The following is a 23,370-nucleotide window of genomic DNA, read 5'->3' as shown; positions in this document are numbered from 1 at the left end:
CATTTCAGAGATACCAGGACTTTATTTTCATACAAACAGACGCACGAGTACAAATTGATGCATAGCACGTCTTAATAAGAGACACACAGACCACATCATGTATGCGGGTTTTTTTTTTCATTTTGTTCCGATTTAATTGTATGAAAGGGAAAATAAATAAAATCAATATTACAGGAATTCTTCAGCGAATACTGTGCACCCTAATAATGAATTAGAGCAACGCTGTGTCGTATCACTGTAAAATTAAGCCAGCCAACAGAAATAACACTGGTATCTCCTCTCCTGTTTTGTATTTATAGACAAAAGGCTGCATCTGTTTTTTTCCCCACACAATACAAAAGGTGACCATTTCGGTCCTCGAATAACGTTGTTGTTCAACAGTTTATTAATAAAAATAAGTTAAGACAAAGAAAGCACCAGAAGTAGAAAAGTATGAAAGGTTTTTCATATTGCATATCAGACAATCATACATTTTAAGATATTCAGTATTACACAGGAAATAAGTTCACAGGCCCGCGGACGTCTGGACAGCAGGGCTCATGTATGGTTCCCATAGTGCACGTTGGGCTCAGTGGGGGTGGTGGCTCTGTCAACAATGCTCTTTGAATAATGCCCTAAATTCACAGACCAGATTCATGAGTTTTACTGACCACCACGGGGACCCCAATGAAACCCCGATAACCTGCTAATGCATTTTAAGAAAAAATGTTGGATGTTTGTAAAGCCGGTGGGTCACAAGTTAAACAAAAACATGGGGGGGCGGGGGCGGGGGGGGGGAACGTTAAAGGAAGATCGTCTTCGAACACACGGCCACAGGATTGTGCCACTGGTCCGTTATTATGGAACAGAGCTGCGTTACATACGCTATCTGGAGAGGTTAGAGCCAGACTGCAGAGGTCTTAGGGAACTCTGCAACCTCATTCCGAGTCGAAAGAAAACGCAACGTTTCGGCCGTGGAGCCTTCTTCGGGTGTGAAGGCTCCACAGCCAAAACTTTGTGTTTTCTTCTCTTTTCAGCATGGAAGAAAGCTATTACTTGTTCCTTTGAAGCCTATGCATGCTGACGCAGCTCCCCACCTGGACTCATTCCAAGTCTACACTTCAGAGATGGTGGGCTTCAGGCAGGAGCTACTTCCTTTATGTAGTCGTGTGCGCGCTCACAGCTCTTCCCCACACGGTCTCCACCACTAAATAACAGCTCCCCTTTTCGTGAAAATGTAGCATTTCTCCTGCCTTTGCTTAGAGCTCTTTCAATGGGATACAATGCCCAGACTCCTGCGAGCTGTACAGAATGCCACAAGCCAGAAGTGGCAGAAAGTCACTGTGCTTCCAGTTCTTTAGGAGCACAAGGCTCTCGCCATCATTCCTGTAGCAGACTGGCACGGCCTTGGCTTGGCTCTTAAAATAACCCTCTTCCTTTTGTATAGATAAAACTCCTAAACAAACCTATTTTGGTACAATAGCAAAGGCCAAGGCCTTGAAAAGAAAGAAAACAAAAATGAGGAACTGACTAACAGTGCACTGAGACAAAATTAGTTCATGCATCAGCGTCCAACAAAATCTATCATGGTGCACCCTAGCCTTTTAAATCCACTTTAATTTTTTTCTGCCTTTCCAATAGTCTGAATTTATGTTACCCTTAATGTCAAACACAGTCGTGTATTGTCCAGGTAATACACGTTGCTGCCACATTTTTCAAGCTGAACTATACACCTGTCTTTTAGTAACAGTTGGACCTGTGATAGAGCGACTTCTCAATACATCAGACATAAGTACTGAACAGAAAAATAACTTTGTTATTATTTTCAAAACAGTAACATTTTGCCATCTGTGCAAACATATATAAATGGGTAGGAAAAATGGTGTTCATTAGCGTTTCAGTTCCACATACTTAAAAATGCAGCTGCAGTTAACCCAGAGTACAGTATGTGATGCAGAAAGTAAATGGTCTGGACTCATGCTCTTCATGCACTAATAACTAACTGCCCTGTCAGACTGAGGTCATCTCTCCCTTTTCAGTGTGGCAGAAACAAGTGAATAAGTGAACCCAAAACAGTTTGTTATTATAGAGAAAGTCACGTAAACACGGCCCTCTTTAGAAGTTACTGCGATCTGCATTTCCTCCCCTTCATCCCAGAAGAACCGGCACGGAAGCAGTCGGGCGCCTTGTTCCCAGATGCAATCTGTCACTTCCACGTGGCAGGCCCTGGCCTCATGCTGTTTGCCCTGCCGCCTTTGGATCCCAGAGACTGTCCAGACCGGCTCCTGAGGTCGCGGTCTGCGTTCTCGCTCTGTACCAGCTCCTCGTCATACCTGACACCACAGATTGCAGTCATGAGAGCATGAGAAAGGGTCACAGAATTTCAGGCTTTGATAGCTGAACATCTCCGATTATCAAAGATAAATTCCAAAAATGCCTAAATAAAGGTAATTTAGCAATGTCAACATTTAAACTTTTTTTTATCGTTCTAAAAAAAAAAACAGGTAAAGTGCCACTCTTACTTAGCAATACTGAAATATTTGCTCTTCCAACAGATTGAAAAGCAATTACGAGCATTGCATTTCCTGAGGCACTCCTCGATTAATTCTTTTGAAGTTTAAATGTTTGAACTTTTGAAGTTTCACTCTTGGGATTAGAGCATTAATGAGTGTCCACTGATCTGGACAAGGCCTCTCTTCCCAGACCTGTAGAAGCCTTGACCTTTTCTGCAGTGAGAAAACTATGGTGAACGGCTTAGAGGTCATAAAAGCATTCAGATCTGGTTTAAAACACACTTTCAACCCTGCAATGGCAAATTCCAGACCTCATGCTACATGCCTGCTTTCCATGTGGGCGCATGTTAGGAGCCAGTAGCAAACAGAAGCCATTAAGCAGTGCGTTGAGAGGCTCAAAGTGTTGATTTAATCGAGTCGCAGTCTGAGACCAGAAGCACATGGCTCCAAAGGGCTTTCACCCACCACTGCCTCATGTCTCGGTCTGCCTCCTACACGTGATGATGACCAAAACATTCTGACCAACACTTACAACAGTTCATAGTTTCCAAGAGCTTCCTTCTGCGGACTGCGATTCCACCTGCAGTCCGGGATTTCTCCATTCGGGGTGACGATGTTGAGCGTGTCGTTCATCAGGTTGTACTTCAGGATCCGGTCGTTGGCTGTGCTTGACGTCAGCGAGGGGGAAGCGTTGACCTGCGTTGAGAAAACAGGGCTCTGTCAGACAGAAGAACAGAAGAACCCTGAAGTCCCAGAATGCATCTGCTGCAGCTGCTCTTCTCTGGACAGACTCCAGAGCAGCAATATCTACTTTGTAATGTGGTAACCAAGATAGCACATGAGATTTTTACTAGCGCATTTATTTTATTAAAAAATCCCCAAAAGGCTTTATACTGTACAGTACACGGTACAAGAGAAGGACTCTCTTCATCCTCCACCAATATGCAGCACCCACCTGCACCAACAGCCCCACAACACAACAGATGAGGTGAGGAAGTGAGAAACTGCTTCACCAATTGAATTAATCTGGGAGATAAGTGAGGCGGTATTGTGAAAGTGCAGAGTGGAATTTAGTAAGGAATACAGGGTTAACACCCATACTCCTACGGACAGTGCCATGGGATCTTTTTAAAAATGACCAAGTAGGACATAAGTTTAAAATTGTACTGAAGGTTGACACCAAGAGCAGCATGAATGGCAAATACAGAAGGGAGAGCGCCACCAACTGGTCCACCAGCACTAGCAATAGGAGCAACTTAGGTTTTCCTTAGAACTGACCTGGCACAGCTTTGCTGAGTTTCTGAGATCTGAATGAAACGGGCTACAGGGTGACAGGATTTAAATTAAAGGATGTGATGTTAAAATTGACTGGACTCAGTCCAGGGGAAGGAGACCAGGCTTACTGACATTTACCCAGGCATGTTGTTGAAGCCAACACTCAAGATTCTTTCAAGAAACAGCTGAATGAAATCCTTGGATCAATTAACTTCTCGCTACTTAAATGGGCTAGATGGGCTGACTGTCACCTTTCTTGTGTTTTCATTCCTGTGCCCAAATATCCTCAACTAACAGGCTGAAAGAGCTGAATCTTTTTAGTGCAGAACACAGAAGAGTAACAGGGGACCTGATTCCAGTATCCACAATCCTCAAAGGCACTGACAACCCAGCGGACCTCTTCTGCATCAGACGGGTGAAATTTAGAGGGAAGTGCGCTTTAAACTAAGCAGAAGGGCCTCCTCTTGTTCCTCCACACAAGAGCTTTCCTGCCGATCATCCAGCCTGAGCTCTGCAGTCACTTCCAGTGCCAGCTCTCCCCAGGCACCATGGCAGCCGGCACTATTTTTCCCATAAGACTAGTGATTAAATGTCTCCGTTTAATCAGATGCCTCCAGCTCTGCATTCATCAGCTCTTTGTCGAACAAGATATTGTTCAGACCTCTTGTCTTTGAGCAAACACACCCCAGCCGCGAAGAGAGTCCTAATAATGAAGCTGGATCCCAAACACAATACCGGAGGGAAGCAGTCTCTTTGTCCAGGGTAGCTTTTAGTTGTAATTTGAAAAGGACCTAAAATACATATACATGTCCTTGCAAATATATTCAGACCCCGGCAGAGTTTTCACCTTTTGTTGCTTTAAGGTTTGCACTCATGGTACAGTTTGGAGGTAGCAATTAATATTTTTTACAGTATATACACAACTTACTCCACACATGATGGCAGCAGTATGTTATAGTTCTGCTTCTCATCAGCAGCGACTGGACAGAGTGTCGAGACAGACGGGAACACAGAGAGAGCAAAATACTGACAAAACTTAAAGGAAAACCTGCTTCAGACCTGAAAATGGGATGAGAAAAGGCCAAAGCTACATTAGCGTTACAAATAATGAAGTAAATGTTCTTGAGTGGCCAGGCCACAGTCCTGACTTGAATCCTAATGTGACCTTAATGAGAATCTGTGGGAGGACTTGAAAATTACAGTCCGTAAGCGATCTCCACATATCTAGAAACTTACCACACCCTTAGAAGTCTTCAGCCTGAGCATTCAAGACTTGAAATATCAATTTCATATTATGATCAGAATTTCATACAATATTCTAAATGAGATCTTTCTAGTGCATTGCACAATTTTAACCAAATGTTATTTAATTTAAATTCTACAATTTAACAATATATCCTTACATTTTGTTTGGCTTCCCCACATTCTTTTTTGTACACAGCGTCTTCAAGCGCAGTGATTCCCATTGTGCGTCTACAGTTCATGTTTTTGCTACCTGCTTGCAATACTGTGCCCTTGTTTACATTAAACACCTCCTGCTAGGTGTTTGCCCACCTGTGTTTGTTTCCTTCAAAGCCTGCTGCTGTGTTTGTTTCATTCAAAGATGGGTTTTGGACTCGACCTCTGCAGTCTGGAAGTACACTTCAGAGAACGCCACATTACGAACACAGTTCCCTAATAGTTTTCTCACCTCTGTGTGCCTCACTAGGTCATAATTGAAAGGAGAAGGTTTATACCAGCATTTTCCTGTATCAGGCAAATATATTTGTAAGCAGTATGAGTAGTTCAGTTCAGTTTATTGTCAGATGCACAAGTGCAATGAAATGCGTATTTGCATGTTTGCTCCAATACAAATACAAAGACATTAAGGAAACACCAAACACCACAAACATAAACACAGAACAGCAGCAGCAACGACAACAAGTTAAATAACATACATCTTAGAAAAAAAAAACACCAGTGTGAGCCAGTGATAGGGGTAGAGTTCAGTAATCTGACAGCTTGTGGGAAGAAACTCTCTATCTGAATCTGGACGTTTGTGCCTTTATACTCCTATAGAGCTCACCAGAGGGAAGGAGGGAGAAAAGTGAGAAACCAGGATGACTGATATCCTTAGCGATACATCCAGTCTTCCTGAAACAGCGAGTTGTAAAAAATATCTGAAATAGAGGGGAGCTGTACCCCAACGATGGACTGGGCTGACCTGATCACTCCCTGTAACACCTTCCGGTCAGACAACGCATCCAATGTAACTTACTTGTATAGAGCTGCACATTCTATTGTAAAAATCAGAATTAAGGTACTTTATCAAGGTTACAACAACCTCCCAGTGCCCCAGCCATTCCTCCACAGCACTGTAATAATCTGAGGAAAGTACCTTGTTCAAGGGGGCAACAGCAACACCCCATGTGAACCAGAGCCCTAACCAGTGCCTTCAATTAGCCTGCCATCTTGCTGCACAGCGAACAGGAGACCCTGTTACACACACACACTTCCTCAGTTTGATGAGGTCAGGTTTGATAGCAGCAGTTTTACAGGTTTTAATGTAAAAACCAACCCTACATACTGTCAGCCCTAACCCTAAACTGCTCCTACTGTAAACCAGATACAACGGCTACAACTGAAACTATACCAACGTTACACGATCACTGCAAAATACAGAAATACTCTTTTTTTCCTTGCATTTTGAAGTGGCAGAAAAGCTTTACTTTAACCATAAGTCAAGAATGGAGCCCTTACCTCAATCAGCCAAGGCTTGAGTTTATCATCAATGATGATGTCATAACCGTAACACTCAAAGCAGTGCTTGTCATTGTTCATTACAGGCTGCAGAGGACAAGAGGTAATAAGAACAGGTAATAAAATAACAATCTACAGGCACATAATAATATCTTAATTATTGAAGATACAGAGTGCAACACTTGCCTTCAAAATGAATATTCTACTGTGAATGCCCAGGATGACAACATAAGACAAGAACACTGCATGTAATGTTTTTTTTGTTATTATTTGGAAGACGTTTTTTTTTAACTTTGACTATACTTTATTCACATTTGCAAAATATCAAACGCAAAACACAAATGATAGCATAACATGTCATCACCAAAGGCAATATAATTTGCATGAATAATTTAGACACCCCATACAATTCTTCCCCTAGTGTATTTTAAATGCTTTTGTACTTTTAGATGGATGGTGTACGCTAGCGAGAAAAGCATTTTGACTCCCCCCAAATATGGAAATATCATAGTTTTTCCCATAATAGCCTTCTTGAATTATGTTAATATCAAATAGGGTATACTGTAACCAACACCATGTCTCTTTAAATGAACTGATGTATGAATTAAACAAAAAATGAGTAATGAAGGTACAGGGGGAGTAAAAAAGTAAGTGAACCCCTATTTCATTTAAGTAATTAGAATGTTTAAATAATGAGGTAGATCTTGGAGGTTGAATATGGAGGCCCCACCTTGTATAAAAATAAAAAATGTTATAAGTGTCATCTTCACCATACAGGTGTGTGGCATCTAGTCTCATGCCATGATCTGAGGAAACGTCTGAAGACCTCAGAAAAAGAGCTATTGACATTCACCCGTCTGGAAAGTATTGCAAAACCATTTCTAAAGATCTGTGCTCCGCCTGTCCACTATCAGACAGACAGTCTACAAATGGAGAAAATTCAGGACTACAGTCGTTCTACCTAGGAGCAGCTGTCCTACCAAAATTCTTTATAACATCATCAGAAGAACCCTAGAGGAACATCCCTGGAACTGCAGGCCACTCTCGCCTTGGCTAATGTGAATGTTCAGAACTCAGCTGTCAGAAAACGACTGAACAAGAAGTGTTCATGGAAGGATAGCAAGGAAAAAAAAAACACCGATCTCCTTGGCCTCAATGGGGAACATTACAGTACGTTTGGTAAACACTAAACTCAGCTTTCAAAGAGAAGAACTTGATGCCAACCATCAAGCAGGATGGTGGGAGTGCGAAGGTTTGGGGTTGCTTTGCTGGACAGCTTGTGAATCCAGTGTTGTGTCAGGAGATTCTGGAGCAGGATGTCATGCCATCCATCCCTGAAAGGGGATTGTGCAGCAAGCCTATGTCCCTAAACATACAAGCAGACCTGCAAACGAACTGCTGCAGAAGAAGAAATTCAGTTTCACAATGGCCTGCTCAAAGTCCAGACTAAACCCCATCGAGAGGTTGTAGCAGGACCTGAAGCAAGGAAGGCAGCCCTCAAATGTCACAGACCAGAAGGAGCTCTGTGAGGAGCAACAGGCCAAAATTCCTTAAAACCGACATGAGAGACTGATCAACGGTTACAGGAGACATTTAGTCATTGCTGCTCAAGGGAGTCGCACATGGATACTGACTGCTGCATCACTCGAGGATAAATGTTAAGAGATTGCTATGCTGTGTGTCATTTATTTCGTCATGTTAATTTTATCTATTATTAGGACTTAGGTTAATACCTAATAACATTTTGGTTTTCAAACATGCGAAATATGTGAAAATCCTAAGGGGTTCACAAACCTTTTCTCAGCACAGGTAGGGTAGAGTCAGTTACTCCCGGGCAGGTATAGAAGTTTGATAAGCACTACCCTTGAATGAAAGAGACTAACAGGAAAAAGTGTGCTTACCGCTACAGCCTTGAGCGACTGCATCATTATCCAATGGATCTCATCAAACAGCTTGTCGGTTACCTCCTTACCACGGGTGCTCTCCAGGTAAAGTCGCAAGTTACTGACCGTCCACTTCCCACCATGAACGTGATTGTAATCATCCTGAAAGGGAGATCTGACTTCAAAAGTAGAACTCTTTGGTCTCAATGGGGAACATTACAGTACGTTTGGTAAACGCTAAACTCAGCTTTCAAAGGGAAGAACGTGATGCCAACCATCAAGCATGGTGGTGGCAGTGTGATGGTAGGTCCTGCTGCTCAGGACCTGGGCAGTTTCATCACTGACACAACTGTGAATCCAGTGTTGGATCAGGAGGCGCGTCTTGGCCTCGGTCTCGCTCAGGTGAGCGGCAGCCATGAGCCAACGCAGCAGAGCTGAGGTGGTCTGCTGCCGTACAGTGACCACAAGGTGTCATGAGGTGTGAAAGACAAAGCAGTGCTCAATTCTGAGCTCCCCTGTATCTGCAGCACCTTCTCCCCCTCCTCCTCTCCCTCCTCTGCGACGAAGCTCACTGTCACTCCTGACACACCCTCTCTCTCGTCCTCAACATGTTTCTCCTTTGGCACCTCCCTCATGCTTCTTATTGAGCAACACGTGCAGAGTTCGCCCTTCCTTACCACATCTACAGCTCCTGCTCGGCCCTGCTACTGTCCTGCCTGGAATACTGGGACTGCCTCCTCCATAGCATCCCTGCTGACCCATCCAGAGCTGCTCATCTTGTCTTTTCTCACTTTTTTTCTTTTACTACAGTCACTCCACTGGTTCCTTACTGCCGCATGCACCTCCCTGTCTCAGACAATCTGTTCTTACCTGCCTTCAATCTCGTATCTCTCCCTACACTCCCTCCCACCTTCTCCACTCCTGCTCATTCTACACTCTTGCTCACTTGTGGGTGAAACATCCACAGAAATCAGAACTTCTCACTGTGGGCATTATGGACAGTACTGTGCCCATTCAAGACATCAAACATCTAAAAGGTTGCAAATTAGAGGCCATTCAGCCTGACAAGTTCTTTTGGTTCCATATCTTTATAGTCCTATAGTCAGTGTCGAGTTGCATAGTGTCAGTAAAATATTTAATCTTCATGTTTAGCCATTTCAAGAGCCCTACTTGTCTGTGCAGACACCTGAGACCTCTCAGGACCAAACTGCATGCTTTGTTAACTCTTACAGCACATTATTCTTGACTAATCATATTCACGTTTTAATTTGAAAGTGTAATTCACTTGATGCACTAATTCACTGTAAACATACAAACTGGGTGGCTACATTACTGGACACACGCAGCCTGTATATGCTGCTATTTCTATGGTATTTACTACATAATTATTATATATTATATAATACTATAAGTATTTGCTTTTGTGTGGCACTTGCTTTACACTGTTGTAGCTATACTGCCTTTGAGTACCCATAACTAGTGTAAAGCTTTATAAATGCTACTCCTACTCCTCCTCAGCCTGGAGGAGCACAGTCCAGTCTGCCCTCACATACATAACAATATCCTCAGCTACACACACGAGGCAGATTTCTTTATCTGCTCATTTCCTCTTCTCTCCCTGTTGCAACTTACCCCATGTTTCTGTATTGCTACATTCGTGAGATGCACAAACATATTGTCCAGCTCACTGGTGCTTGGAGTATACTTCACCGTACAGAATCGGCAAAATCCCAGTTTATACCTAAAACAGAAAACAAATTAAATGGATAAATCTGTTGGTTTTAAAATATCACACCATCCAATAAATACAATACCATGTGTAACGCATACGGTCACCATTGCGGGTTGTGCGAGCCGGCTTACCAGCGCGGTGACGTCACCGCCCTTCCCTGTGAATAGCAGGGCACGCAGCCGTCAGGCTGATGGGAGATTTCCCTTTAGCTCAAGTGGCTGGGTCCCTGTTGAGTGATGCCGGAGGCCTGGGTTCGAGTCCCCAGCGGTGGGGGGCCGACCTGAGGCGGCAGCGGTGAGGGCGCATACCCATGTGAACCCCGAAGCGCTACAACCACGCAGAACTCTTCATGGTCCCCACACACATATCAGTAAGGTGGTAAAACAAAATTGATGAGTTTTCAGGGATGTTGTTCAGTTGAGCTAATAAACTGAACAATCGCTGTCTCTGTGTTCACTTTCGTTAAGACAATGACTGTGCAGGATGTGGGCAAACAAGCTGTACTTGCAGTCATTCGAAACCAGGAGTCAGGAGTCTCCACATCCAGAACTTGAGGCTTCTAGTTCTCTTAAAATCAAGCACAGATTCAGACTTGACAAGAGGCACTGTAGTGGTCAAATTAAGCCTTAACTTACCCTCACAGAAATTAAGATGTACAGAAATAATTTATTTAATTGATCTAAAAACCCCTCCTGTCAGCAGGACTCAATATCCAGGATTGGAGCCTCTTGGTCTAAAGACAGATCTCTCCTGTGGTTTAACACCAGCGTTTGTGTCTCGTCTGGAGGACAGACGAAGGTCTCCCTGAGATGCCAGCAGTCACAGGGATCCCATGTTTTCATTAGCAGAGCAGTGAAGTCTTCAGACGCCCCCAAAATACTCACACCACAAAAATCAATGGGAATTCAGGTAAATAAAGTTCTCTAGTCAAATTATTTGAGAGTTCTAACTGAATGATTTCATTGAGATATCTGTTATTACTGATAACCCAGTGACAGCATAAAACCAGAGTACATTAAATTATGAGATTTTTCATAAATTACTGGTTTTTACCAAAGAAAATCTGGTTTCATGTGGGATATGATGGAGGAGCAGGGGAGGCTCTGCTGAAAGGCGAGGTGAAGAAGCTATGAACGGCCAGGCTTCAGCCGACCAAGAGCTGGAAATGAGTCAGGATGAGAGACCTGGGCGAGGGTCCATACTGTCCCCTAACTGTGTGGTCAATAAAGAGGCTCTGGAGTGAGCTTGCCGTCAGCAAACTGATCAGTGCATTTAGTGTTGATGATTTTCTATCAGCTGCACAGTGTAAAGCAATATGCACTATCACTAGTTTGTGCTCATCCTGCAACACTGGACCGTCTCCAGCCCTGGCCCTGGAGAGCCCCAGTCCAGCAGGTTTAAATCATCAGTTACTAAGGGCCTGGAATGATTTAACTGTGATCAGTTCAGCACGGTGGCGTGTTCAGTCAAGGAAATCAGAGATCATTTGCAATAAACATCCAAAGATCCCTCACCCCTCTAGGACCAGTGCCCCCTTCACTGGGACATTGCTCGTTTAACTGACCCATTGCTTGGACACGTGTTCCTCGTCTTCCTAACTTGTACAGAAGAGCACCATTGCAGTCCTGCAGTTCTGAGTGTTTAGGCACAGATGTCAAGTCTGCCGCGCTCCTGGTGGCAGGGGCCAGCATCGCTCCCTCGCAATACTCACATGTAACACTTCAGGGGGCGGTAGGTGGTCACCAGCACATACAGGCGCAGGTCGAATTTCTTCCCACCGATGAGCAGGGGGTTGTCGATGTAGAGAGAGATGACATACGCCTCCTTGCCACTAGATGGCGCCACAAACCTAAAAGCAGAAAAAGCAGCCGCCTCAGAAGGGAGATCTTCCCCGGCTCACGTCCCAGAGATGAGGAGGCCACACCTTCCAGGCACAGCGGGACATATATGGGCACTAGCGCGGGCCTTGTCAATATTTATCAACAAACACGGGCAGAGCACCTTACACACCCCCGCAGGACTCGCACCCTACCGGGACACGTCACTGCCCTGTAGCATAACAAAGTAACCAACAGTAAGGCCCAGGAAACGGTAGTTCAGCGGGTTAATACCATATCACTCCGAGAATCAAGAGCGCAAACGTCCCCCCACCCCTCATGTACAGGTTTCAATCACCCCAGGCAGGCTTGTCTAGAGCGCAGGGCTTCCTGGCTGGCTTTGAGCTGGACTCTGCATCTGTAACTGCAGGCGCTGCTCGCATGAACAGGACTCCGTCCCCTGTTCCACCATGGCGGTGCTGCGCTGGAGGACAGAGCTGTACTGCCTATCCCTGGCCCCAGGCCCCACGCCCATCTCCTCACATCTGACCCCATTGGGTTTTTCCCCTCTCGTGACATGAAAGCATCGTTTATACAGTAAAACCACACATGGACGGTAGGAATGTAGGCATCGCCCCCAGTGTGTTCCGCTCCCCCACCCCCTAGAGTTATAGACTGTCCTGTTGCCCTCCTGACCAGGAGCTGCAGCTTCTCCTCCCCACTGTACCCCATATTGAGGGGGTCCCCCTTAACGCTCGCCTGCTTTGCACAGTGTGGAGCGTTATGGAAGACTGTACTCCCCCTTCCTCTCCACCTGCCGTCTCTCTCCTTATCTCTCCCTGGCAAATAGCACCTTCCTCTGTAACTGAAAGGGCAATAAACCCTCTGCCTCTGTGAAGCTGCAGACCTGCCTCCTGCCTCTCCACAGAACCACGTTTGGACAGTACGACACCCTCCCCGACAGCAACATCATCCGATAGACACAATTAAAAAACTGACACACAGTTTCTCCTTTCTACTTTTCTGCGTGATATTAGCCTTTGCTTGCTCCCTTGCGGCCAACACACGCCGACACTGAAGCTCTCAGATGAACAAAAGTCTCTTCTCAGTCCAGCAATGGCTGGCAGGCAACTGAACACGTGTGTCAGGAAAGGTGAAGAAGCACTGAAGGAACAGCCCCACATCTCCACAGTTCTCAGCTATACCCCAAGTGGAAAATTTAAAAAAGCTTTCATTTTCAGTTAATCAAAGCCAGGAATCTTAGCTCTTATGAATGTTAACAGTAATGAAGCTGCCAGTCTGAACTGAGTTTGGTGTCTAGCTACCTGACAGCAGAGATTACCCCCAGCTCCTCTGAAGGTTTCCTAGCTGCGCAGTATTTAGGCTTCCAAAATAGCCCGAGCAATGTCATTCACACCCGAAATGAACGTGTTTGCGAAAGATAAAAAAACGAAAAGGGGATGTTATACACAGGAAAAGGCCTTTAAAAATATCAGTTAAAATATTTTGCTTAACCTCAACCCTTTCCTTCCTGGAATTTGATTAAAAAAAAAAATAACAGTCCCAAACAAAAATCAGTCCAGCACCACTAACAGGCTGGGTGACAACTCTGGGCCACAGACGAGTTCCCTGCTGATCAACACATTCTGTTACGTTTCAGTTCAGCCTTCTAGTCTACAAACTAGTGTAGATCTTGGATGTACACATAATCAAGCCTAGCTTGGCAATATAGCTGTCCAGAGTTTATGAATCTTGCTGGTTACACATTAAAATAAGTGGTTCTCAAACCTGTGTCTGTTGGTTGTTGTTCCAGTGCTAACTGATGCCAGTGATTGCTTAGCTGTCTGGTTTAGGCTTTTTTATTGGACTCAAACCTTAGTTTGATAAACGCCTCAAAACAGAGGATCCCAGTCTTGCTCCTGGGTCACCCCTGCGTCTTTTGGTTTTGCTCCAGACAAGTTCGGAACCACAGGCTACTTTATTTCAATTTTCTATTTAAGGAACCCCTAGTTCATGAGCCAGTTTCGGGCCTGCCCTCATACAGGTGTGCTAGCAGAAATATAACCAACTAGACTTGAGCTGAATGAAAAACACATGAAAAAACAGGAACACAGCGCCGGAGATGATGGATACATTGTTATCCCCATCTGTGTCTGTTCATCAACTGATCACATATTAAACAGCTGTTGAGTCAGAAATAAGGCAGCAATTTCATAATTAGCAAGCTCAGAAGAGTTTCAAGTAGGGAGCTGTGTCAGCAGGCGTAGGCTACAAAGGAACAAGTAAAGGTTTATTCCCTGCTGAAAAGAGAAGAAAGGAATAAACCTTTACTTGTTTCTTTGAAGCTCAGGAGAGACTGCATGAAGTTCTGCGCGCTAAAGATGTTGGAAATGTTGGAAAAGATGTTGTTGCACTTTTACTTGGGTAATTACAATTAAGGACTGAGTACAGAAAAAACTCTAAACCAGTGATCACATCAATTACAGGCACCGATCAACACTGGTGATTAAAGGCCCAGTTAGAGAGAAAACCAGCAGATGCAGGGCTAAACCAGGATTCGGATTGAGAACCACTGCACTGCATAATCAGGAAGATGGTTGCAGCAAAACTGTGGAACGGAATGGATTGGAAACTTAACAAGCTCATTAGCCCAGCGGTAGACAAAACGTTTTTAGTTTTTATTTAGGTGAGGCATTGCAAAAGCCTGTTTGAGTCAAACTGGCACTAGTTCGTACTCATTTTCAGATGCAGAAGCCGTGGCAGCAGAGGTGTCTGAGCCATGGAGGCTTATCTGGGGAAGTACTCTCTCCCCATCTGTGTGCCTGTGTGTCTCATGGAGAGCAAGCTGGGGTCTGCGAAAAGACAATTCCTAAGGCAAAAAACTGTATATGGCTAATAAAGTGATCTTATCTTATCTTTCTGTGTTCTTAACTTTTGTAGAGTAAAATAAGAAAATAAGAATAAACAGATGCAAAACAACTAAGTAAAACAAAGTGGTAAATTGTGTTGAGGTCACTGGCTCTTTTGCCATGGTTGACAAGGCTTTGATCACATGTGGACTGAGAGATGGTTTAGGGTGGAATTTAAAGATCTAAGACTATTTTAATTAACCAACTTAAAAAAAATCATGATTAAGAATTAACAGCATCCTAATATACATACTTTAAACCGCATACACTTTGCAATATGTAAATCACCAAGTTTTATAATAGGTGAAATTCCCCTTGCTTTTACAAAAAGCCCCGTTAGCTTATTTATCTCTCTTCTAAAACTTCAGTTCTTTCACTCCTTTCACTACTTTACTGTAGGTTAAAGTTCCGAGACTCGAGTTCTCCAACAAGAACAAGTCGACAAGTTCTGGCCACTTGCAGAGCAAAGGACAGCCGCTTTCCTTGGCGTCTGCACGAGCTCAGTGCAGGGTCCTGGGCGCGGCTCATCTAGACGCCGCCGATTTCCACAGACGGGGCCCTTGTCTTCTGCTGTGCAGTAGCTGAACAAAGGCTGGCCAGGTGCGAAAGAGACAGACACAATGCAAATGGGCTGGAGGCTACCCAGCGATTACAGCTCGAGCGCGCGTGCAGGGTTTCCAGTTTCCACCTGCGGTTCAGACGCTATCAGATGATGTCATCCCACATCAGCAGACAGCAGTGGCCTTACGTGACCCTCCACACACACACTCTACCATCTACCACCACTGAGAAGCTACAGTACAAGGGTGCATCCAAACCTATTGCAGCTGCCGGTATTCTCCGATATGGCCTTTTCTCTCCCTCACCTAGGCTGTTCCATACCACACCCTCTGTACTGGACTTCTGTCTGCATCAAGAGGCTGCCGATGGTCCAAAACCACAGACCTCCGAGTGGAAACAAGTGGACCAAACACCCTCTGTAGTATGCTGGTTCTGCTGACGTCCAGCTGTAGTGATCTGGACCTGCCTTCAATGCCCAGGGGATTAAATGCAGCTGTAACCCCAGCAGTCTGGCTCTTGCAGTTACGGTAGAGAGAGGCCTCTAGCCTATACAGACACTGAAGGCACAGCTATTGCCTCTGTCCTTCCTTTATTCTCTTACTTCAATTCAATACTTTATTGCCATAAACACTAGTTGCATCGAATTCGGTTCGGGAGTTCATACAATTAAAGACATACAATACAATTATACAACATACTTCTTGAGCAAGTGGCAATAATTTTTACATAACCACCTCTTTCTCTAACTATTGATTTCAGAGTTTAACTACAGAGATTTCAGAGCTGTAATCTTGTTTAGCATTGCATTGTTTATTGTAAAACGTTGGCCTATAAACAATTTCTTTATCTCTGGTTAATCATTTTCCCAGACTGTAACTCTGAAATCTAACTATACCTTGTATGTCACCGGTAAATGTTCTGTTGTACTTTTTACAACTGCTCCTTGCAAAGCACTTTGAAGTGGCTTTTGCTACCAAAAAGCTATTCTAAAAATAAAAATTGATTGACTGACATCAATAATCAAAAACACTTTGAACTCGAACAGGTAAAAATGTATTGTTAAAAATGTCCCGAAATGTATTGTTTTTGAATTTACCAGGACTCCTACCAGTTCCTAGCACGGGACATACAGTCCCTACAGAAAGTTAATACCACATTCCAAACTCACATATTTTGTGGCCTAATAGCTTGAAATCAAGACACGTTAAATCAGAATTTATTTTACCTGTATTTAAGCGTTGCAACACAACCTCTAAATGAAAAACAAGTGCTCCAACATTTGGAAAAGTAATTACAAATGAAAACCTAGAAAATGGGTTGGATAAGAGTCCACACCCCCAAGTAACAGCAATTGTAAACTAACTCTGGTGGAACCAATTGCCTTTCAAATCACACATAGTGTTTCTCATAATCGAGAGTCAACTACAGTTAACAAAGAGCTATCAAAATACCTCCAGGACAAAACTGTGCAAAGACACAGAGCAGGTTATGGATATTTAAAGATTTCAAAGGCCTTAAATATCTCTTGGAACACAGTCAAGACTATCATTAAGAAGTGGAAGGCACCGCCAGTACTTTGCCTTGATCAGGCTGTCTATCTGAAATCAATGAACGAGCAAGGAAAAGACTGATCAGAGGGGCCACCTCGAATCAATCTCGCCATTACAAGGACTTGCAGGCCTTTGTCAAAGAGTGGTCAGTGAGCACATGTCACAACGCTGGACCACGCTTTTCACAAGCCTGTATTATATGGGAGGGCAGCAAGAAGAAAGCCAAAGCTCAGAAAAGCCCACAGTCTCGAGTCAATGAGTCTCGCTGGAGGTATGAAAAACAACACTGTGGAGATTGTGAAGCTAAGTTTTGCGACCTGATGAAGCCAGAATAGATGTTTTTGGCCTAAATGCAAAATGTTACATTTGACAAAAACCCAATACAGCCCATCTCCCACAGAACACCAACCCTACTGTAAAGCAAGGTGGAGGCAGTATTCTGTTATGGGGGTGTTTCTCTGCAGCAGGGACCGAGGGCACTGGTCAGGACTGTAGGGAAACTGGGCGGAGCAAGGGAGCTGAAACTGGGAAGCAAGTTTAGCTTTCAGCATGACCTCGAACCCAAGCACACAGTTAAAGCAGCAGAACCGCTAAAGAACACAAAGATAAATGTCCTCAAGTGGCCCAGTCAGACCTAACCTCAATCCGACTGTAAACCTGTGGAATGGCTTGAAGGCTGCAGGCCATCAACAGTCCACTCTCAATCTGACTAAGCTTGAACAGTGAGCAAACCCTTCCAAATCTTGGTGAGCTACATTGGTACAGATCTATTCGAACAGAATTGTGGCTATAATTCAAGAAAACGGTACTTCCATCAGGTAGTAACTCAGGGATGTGTTCACTTACCAAGACCATTTTTTTAGGTTTACATTTGTAACTAATTTTCAGAATGTCTGAGCATTTGTTTTTGAAGAAAAAGATCACTTTATTAGCCATATACAATTTCTTGCATTAGGAATTTGTCTTTTTGCATACTCCAACTTGCTCTCCATAAGACACACAGACAAAGATAGGGAGAGAGAAGCTTGGGGTCAGAGCACAGGGTCAGCCATATTTTTATACAGTGCCCCTGGAGCAGTTGGGGTGAAGGGCCTTGCTCAGGGCCCAACGGAGTAGGATTCCTCTGCCACAGGTGCAGATCCTGAGCCACAGTGCCACCGCTCCGCCCTTTTCACTGGAGGGTTTGTGTTACAATGTGTAAAAACAAGAAATAAAGAAATTCTGATTGAATGTGTCTTGATTTCAGACTGCCAGGCCACAAGATGTGTAAGAGTCTGTAGACGTTCTATAGGCACTGTTCACGTAAGCCTCAGAACTTGTAGACAATCTGGAGGTGAGCTGCAATGCTCAATGCTGTGTTCCTGCCCAGGCACAACGAGATCGAAAATATCAACTTTAAAAGAAAGGTCACAATCAACATTGAAAAAAACAACACTGGATCTGCAAGCCAGGCGAGACACTTACGTGCAGGTCCTGCTGTCCCGTGACCATTTCTTGATCTGAGAAAGCTTGTTGATGAGGAATATGCCCTTTCCCTGGGCTTTCCCACAAGGTTTCATTATCCATGTGCTGGAAGGGTTTTTCCTGAACTCCTCCACAAACAGGTTGTAGTCAGCAGGGAGCATGAATGTCACCGGTACAAAATCTAGCAAAGGACACAGCGGAGACCAGTTATTGAAAGTCTTGTATTTTTGTAACTTCACATTGTTACAACTTCACAGTGATGCATTCGTCAGCAAATATATTACATGCATGTTACAAAAATGTCATGGCCCAGACAAAGTATGGATTGCCATCCCAGCCCCTTCTGAGAACCCATGCACACAGCTCTCATGAGAGCTTTACAAGAACAGGATGAGGAAGCTACGAAAAAGACTTCTGGTATTTACAGTATGTGCACACAGCATTGTCATCTTCAAGCCCAGACAATGTTTTGAAGCAATAAAAAGTTGATAAATGAAATTTAGAGTATAGAATTAAAAAAAAAGACATGCTATGTTAAACTTTCATAAAATAAAACTGCCTTTTGAATTTTGTGCATCTTGAAGTTATTGGCCATCTTGATTTAAAAAAAAAAGATATCACAGCTTTGGAACCACTCGAGTGAAGAGCACCCAGACACCTTTGGACTTAAAGAAAAGATCTATGTTGACAAACTACAAGAACTGAATCTTTTTCATTTTGAACTGAGAAGACTACAGGGGTACCTGATTCTTGTATTTCTAATCTTTAAAGGCACTGACAATGGATTGCTTCAGAATCAGCACCCAAACATGAACCCGCAAGACACAAAAAGGGTCACTGGAGAGAAGTTCATTGAAAACTAACGGCAGAAGGATCTTTTTCAATAAAGGGCTGCTGAGTTTTGAAAAAAAAAAAGCTACCCAGCTATGTTATCAAAGGCTATGCCCTGGCTTCTTTCAAAAACTGGTTGGATAAGATCCTCAGATTAATTAGCTACTAGCAACCAAACAAGCTAGATAGTAGCTACTAGCAACTAAACATGCTGGATGACCTATATGACCTCCTCTCCAAGTCTTTTGTAACCTTTCTTGTGATTAAGTTGACTCAGTGTGCCGATCTGGCCCAGGCCTATGCAGCAAGCTTCACCATTTCTGTTAGCTTTCCCCTTGACTGCTGCGTGCACATGGCCTCAGAGAGAACTGGCGTGTTTTCCTAGTCTGGGTGTGCTTACCTAAGTAAACATATTTGCCATTTTCGTCCTTTTCAGCGAGAGGGCTTCCTTCCTTTTCCAGCTCCTTCCTGTACCTCTTGATGTTTTTGACCATGAGGTCTTTCCTGGTGAGCTCGTAGTGGTTGGGGAAATGGTTGACGATCTGGTCGTCTGACAGGCGGTAGCCATTGTCCACACTGAAGACATTCCTGATGGTCTGGACGCTCATCCTGGGACAAAAGTGGAAAAGAGAGAGTGGCCCATAATTTACTTTGGGAACCCAGACGAGACTCTTGAGCACTACTACGTTTGTGTTATAATGTAAAACACCCTGCCAGAGCAGGAGTGTCCTCAGCTTCATCATCATCCCCATCATCACGTGCTAACCGCTCGCTCCTGGTAGAGGTCGCGGTGTTAAAGGGCTGCGCAGGGCCGACCAGACTGTCTTTCCCCAGCAACAGCCTGCAGCTCCTCCTGGGGGGGGTCCCCGGCTCTCCCAGGCCAGCTGAGGGACTAGTGATAGACGGTGTGTCCTGCGTCTGCCCAGTGAGCCTCACATCTGAACCACCTCAGCTCCCCTCGGTCTCTTTGTTTTAAAATTAGTAGAATTTAGGAATGTGCGCAAGAACTGAACGTGAAGAGCATTCGTCTTGTTCAGCAGAATTTGACAAGAGCAGAGAAGAACCATCAGGATGACTCAACAACAGGTCTGGTTCAGGACTCCATTAACGGACTGTGTCAGAAAGTCACTGGTGCTGATCGTCGGGCCCCGCCCCAAGTCTACCAGTGTTGCATAAGGCAGATTCCTTCCTAGAGAACCCTCCACACCCTCTGTTTAATGAATTCCAATTACTCCCCTCAGAAAGCAAACACAGATCTGCCCGTTTAAAAACGATCAGGCTTAAGTTCTCATTTATGCCTGTGGCCATAACCCTGCTCATGTTCAGGTTTATGTGTTTTGTTTGTGTGTCTTTATGTCTGCAGCTGTAAAACAAATTTCCCTTTGGGGATAATAAACACACTATCTCTTATTACATGTGTAATACCTGTAACTGCCCGAGAAAGTGTTTTTAAATAGCCTTACTCACCTTTTTTGCGATACGTAATTCCTTAAAAAGTACATTATGTAATGTGGATTCAGACACAACATGATGAGACAAGTTCCAGATGACCAAACGGACCATAAACACAAGGCTGTAACATAATGGGGTCAAGCGCTGTCATAGTTCACACCAGGTACAGTCATCCCTGATCCTGACTGAAACACTGCAATGTGTGCGTGTTGAATAGCCACATTTTTTGGATACATTCAGCTGTTTTTAGGCCTTCACTGAAATAAATCACCTTGTGCAAGTTTCACTTAAACATTCAATGCATTTAACTCCTTAATTAGAATAATGGCTTCAGTACATCTTCATGTAACACAGACGTTCAATCTTAAACAACAGGATTCACTCCAAACCCAGAAAGTCTTTTTTAATTTTCTCTCAGGACTGTTAGTGTTCTTTCAGCACTGGGTTGGGCTGGACCTCAGTAATAAGAGTGCGGCACTTACTTAGTTTCAACCCACAGGCCTTTCCATCCATGCAACATATGCACAAACAGTCCCACATAATTAACTGTCAGCTATTTTAGAGTGGTTCAGAGCTATAGAGAGGCATGTATATTAAAAAGACAGATTCAGTAAAGAACACCCAACGTCTGAACAATGGATGAGTGTTGGGAATGAGACTTCTGTAGGAGGCGGAGATTTTTAGCAAAATCTGGCAAGTCTGGATTAAATTCATGACCCCTTCTTGATTTGATTTTATTCTGTGAAAGAAGACGAAGCAATCTTTTTGTGTGCATTATTAGCCGCCTGTTGTGTTATTACCAATTATATTTCCATATACAGGTATAACCTTCCATTTATACTCTCATAATTTAAATAGTTCGTTATATAAATAAACATAATATTACTGTAAAGTGAAAGATGAAAGCAAAAATGACTTTGTAATTTTGTATAAATTCCATCTGTAAATCCCTTCATCATCAGATCTCTGTTTGATTAACGCGTTTGTAACTGTGTGCCCACTCCAGGATGCTTCTGAAACTAAGACATAGCAATGAAGGAGACAAAAAAAACTGTTTTCAGCATAAACGGAAACCACTTATAAAAAGAGTACTAGAGGCAGTTCTTTACACAAAGAGTTGTGGGAGTCTGGAACAAGCTGCCCAGCTGTATCCTGACTTCCAAACAATCTAGTTCGGCTGAAGCCCCTCCTCTTATTCGCTACCCTTCTTACAGTACGTTGTCTTGCTCCAAAATCTAATTAAGGAAATGGCTTGATTTAAAGATCAATAAACCTAAATTTATGGCCTATATTGGAAATGAACATTTCCACTCTCTATAGCGTCAGATATCTGCGATACCCACCAGTAGAAGTTCCAGTCTTCGTTTTCAGACACCTGGACCCATCCCCTTTTCTCGAAGTTGTTGATGAGCACTGATTTCTCGATGTCCGTCACCCACTTCACCTTCCCAGCCATGATGTTCTCCTGGCGGGCGTCTGAAAGGCAGGGCATTGCGACACGGGCGCTTTGCATCACTACAGGAATGGACAGCCTCTACGCTTCGTCCAAACCCACAGAAAAAGAGCGAGATGGAAACCTTCTGTCCCCTCTGCAATCTCACTCTCAGACAATGTCAAATAACCCTCTTATCGCCTGAAGCACTTGTGGACTGAACTTTGTTGTTGGTGATATTGGTCTGTGGCTTGTATTGTTGAGTTAGACTCAAACAAGCTTCCCTCTGAGGAAATAAGGCTTGAACTGGCAGCAGCCAGCTAGAAAATGAAGTCAGGCTCCCCTCTGCACTCGGGGTCTTGGAGACTCGGGCAGAATTAAATAAAACTCACAACAACGAAAACATGAGTCGAGAGTGTTCTCGAGGAGACGAATAACTTCGTCGATATCATTTTGGTCATTAGAATATGAATAAAAATACCAGCCGACCACATGGGTGAGTGTTTAAAAGCGGCGCAGGCGCCTGTTGAACCAGAGCAAATAAACGGTGAGCCTGTGTCAAATACAACACCAGAAATCATTCAGACTTTTTGTGCAGTTAAGCAGACTGGAACTGACACGAGAACTACTGACAAAAAAAAGCATGGTTATTTCACAATGCATTCTAGCGACATTGAAACGTCTACCAGAGCATGCACTGACAGGTGTATAATCGATTAGTTCTGTAAATGTCGTACGTAAAAGACGTTTTGCTATTTCACTCAACGCGGACGTGCTGTGCACGGAGCGACCGCTGAACCTGGGCATGTCTGTCTGGCACCTTTCCCACTCAGGAGCATCAGAGGCTGGACATTACCCGTTCCTCGGTCGTGCAGCTCGCACTACGGAAGACAGGGCGCAGGACGCGACAGCCAGACAGTGTTTACACCCAGCAGAGCGGAGCCTAGCAAGAGCCGACACTTGGGTCCGGGAAGGAGCGTGTCATCTCCAATGCGCCGAGCGGGCCGTCATCCTGTCAGAGCGCAATATTTCATCGCTTTTCGCCAGTGGGTGGGCACTCCCTGCTGCCACCGGGCCCGGTGGTCAGATTCCCGCAAAGATAGCTGGGGCAGGAGCATCCACTTCCGGGGAAGGAGCCTAGCAACCGGGGACGCTCGGCACGACCACGTGCCCCACGTGTCCCGCACGAGCCTCGCGAGTCTGTCATTGGCCAGAAAGTGATATTCACTGTTT

General features: G+C 44.2%; 1 protein-coding gene across 2 annotated transcripts; it reads right to left on the bottom strand.

Moving 5' to 3' along the window:
- Nucleotides 1-369: 369 nt before the first annotated feature.
- ttll1 (tubulin tyrosine ligase-like family, member 1) lies at nt 370-23,247 on the bottom strand. 2 transcript variants are annotated; one of them, XM_088923732.1, is made up of 10 exons: nt 22,994-23,247; nt 22,049-22,181; nt 19,654-19,862; nt 18,423-18,603; nt 11,833-11,970; nt 10,022-10,130; nt 8,408-8,551; nt 6,507-6,593; nt 3,025-3,188; nt 370-2,312 (listed from the first exon to the last, which is right to left on the bottom strand). In XM_088923732.1, exons 2-10 carry the CDS (start codon nt 22,159-22,161, stop codon nt 2,186-2,188), a joined length of 1,272 nt encoding a protein of 423 aa, XP_088779858.1. In that variant the 5' UTR covers nt 22,162-22,181; nt 22,994-23,247; the 3' UTR covers nt 370-2,185. The 2 variants fall into 2 exon arrangements, with proteins under 2 accessions (XP_088779858.1, XP_088779857.1); XM_088923731.1 differs by having other exon boundaries at nt 22,937-23,053.
- Between the last annotated feature and the right edge of the window lie 123 nt (nt 23,248-23,370).

This window comes from Atractosteus spatula, chromosome 8 (genome assembly GCF_055471065.1).
Source record: "Atractosteus spatula isolate fAtrSpa1 chromosome 8, fAtrSpa1.hap1, whole genome shotgun sequence".
Classification (NCBI taxonomy): domain Eukaryota; kingdom Metazoa; phylum Chordata; class Actinopteri; order Semionotiformes; family Lepisosteidae; genus Atractosteus; species Atractosteus spatula.
This window is presented reverse-complemented; position numbering and strand designations above follow the sequence as displayed.

Bases quoted from the DNA above. Each gene is read 5' to 3' on its own strand.
- ttll1 (XM_088923731.1), bottom strand. From the start codon at position 22,976: ATGCTCCTGAGTGGGAAAGGTGCCAGACAGACATGCCCAG. The intron at 8,552-10,021 runs GTAAGTTGCAAC...TCTCCCTTTCAG, and splicing joins TAGCAATACAGAAACATGGG to GATGATTACAATCACGTTCA. The intron at 6,594-8,407 runs GTAAGCACACTT...TGTCCTCTGCAG, and splicing joins AGTCGCTCAAGGCTGTAGCG to CCTGTAATGAACAATGACAA.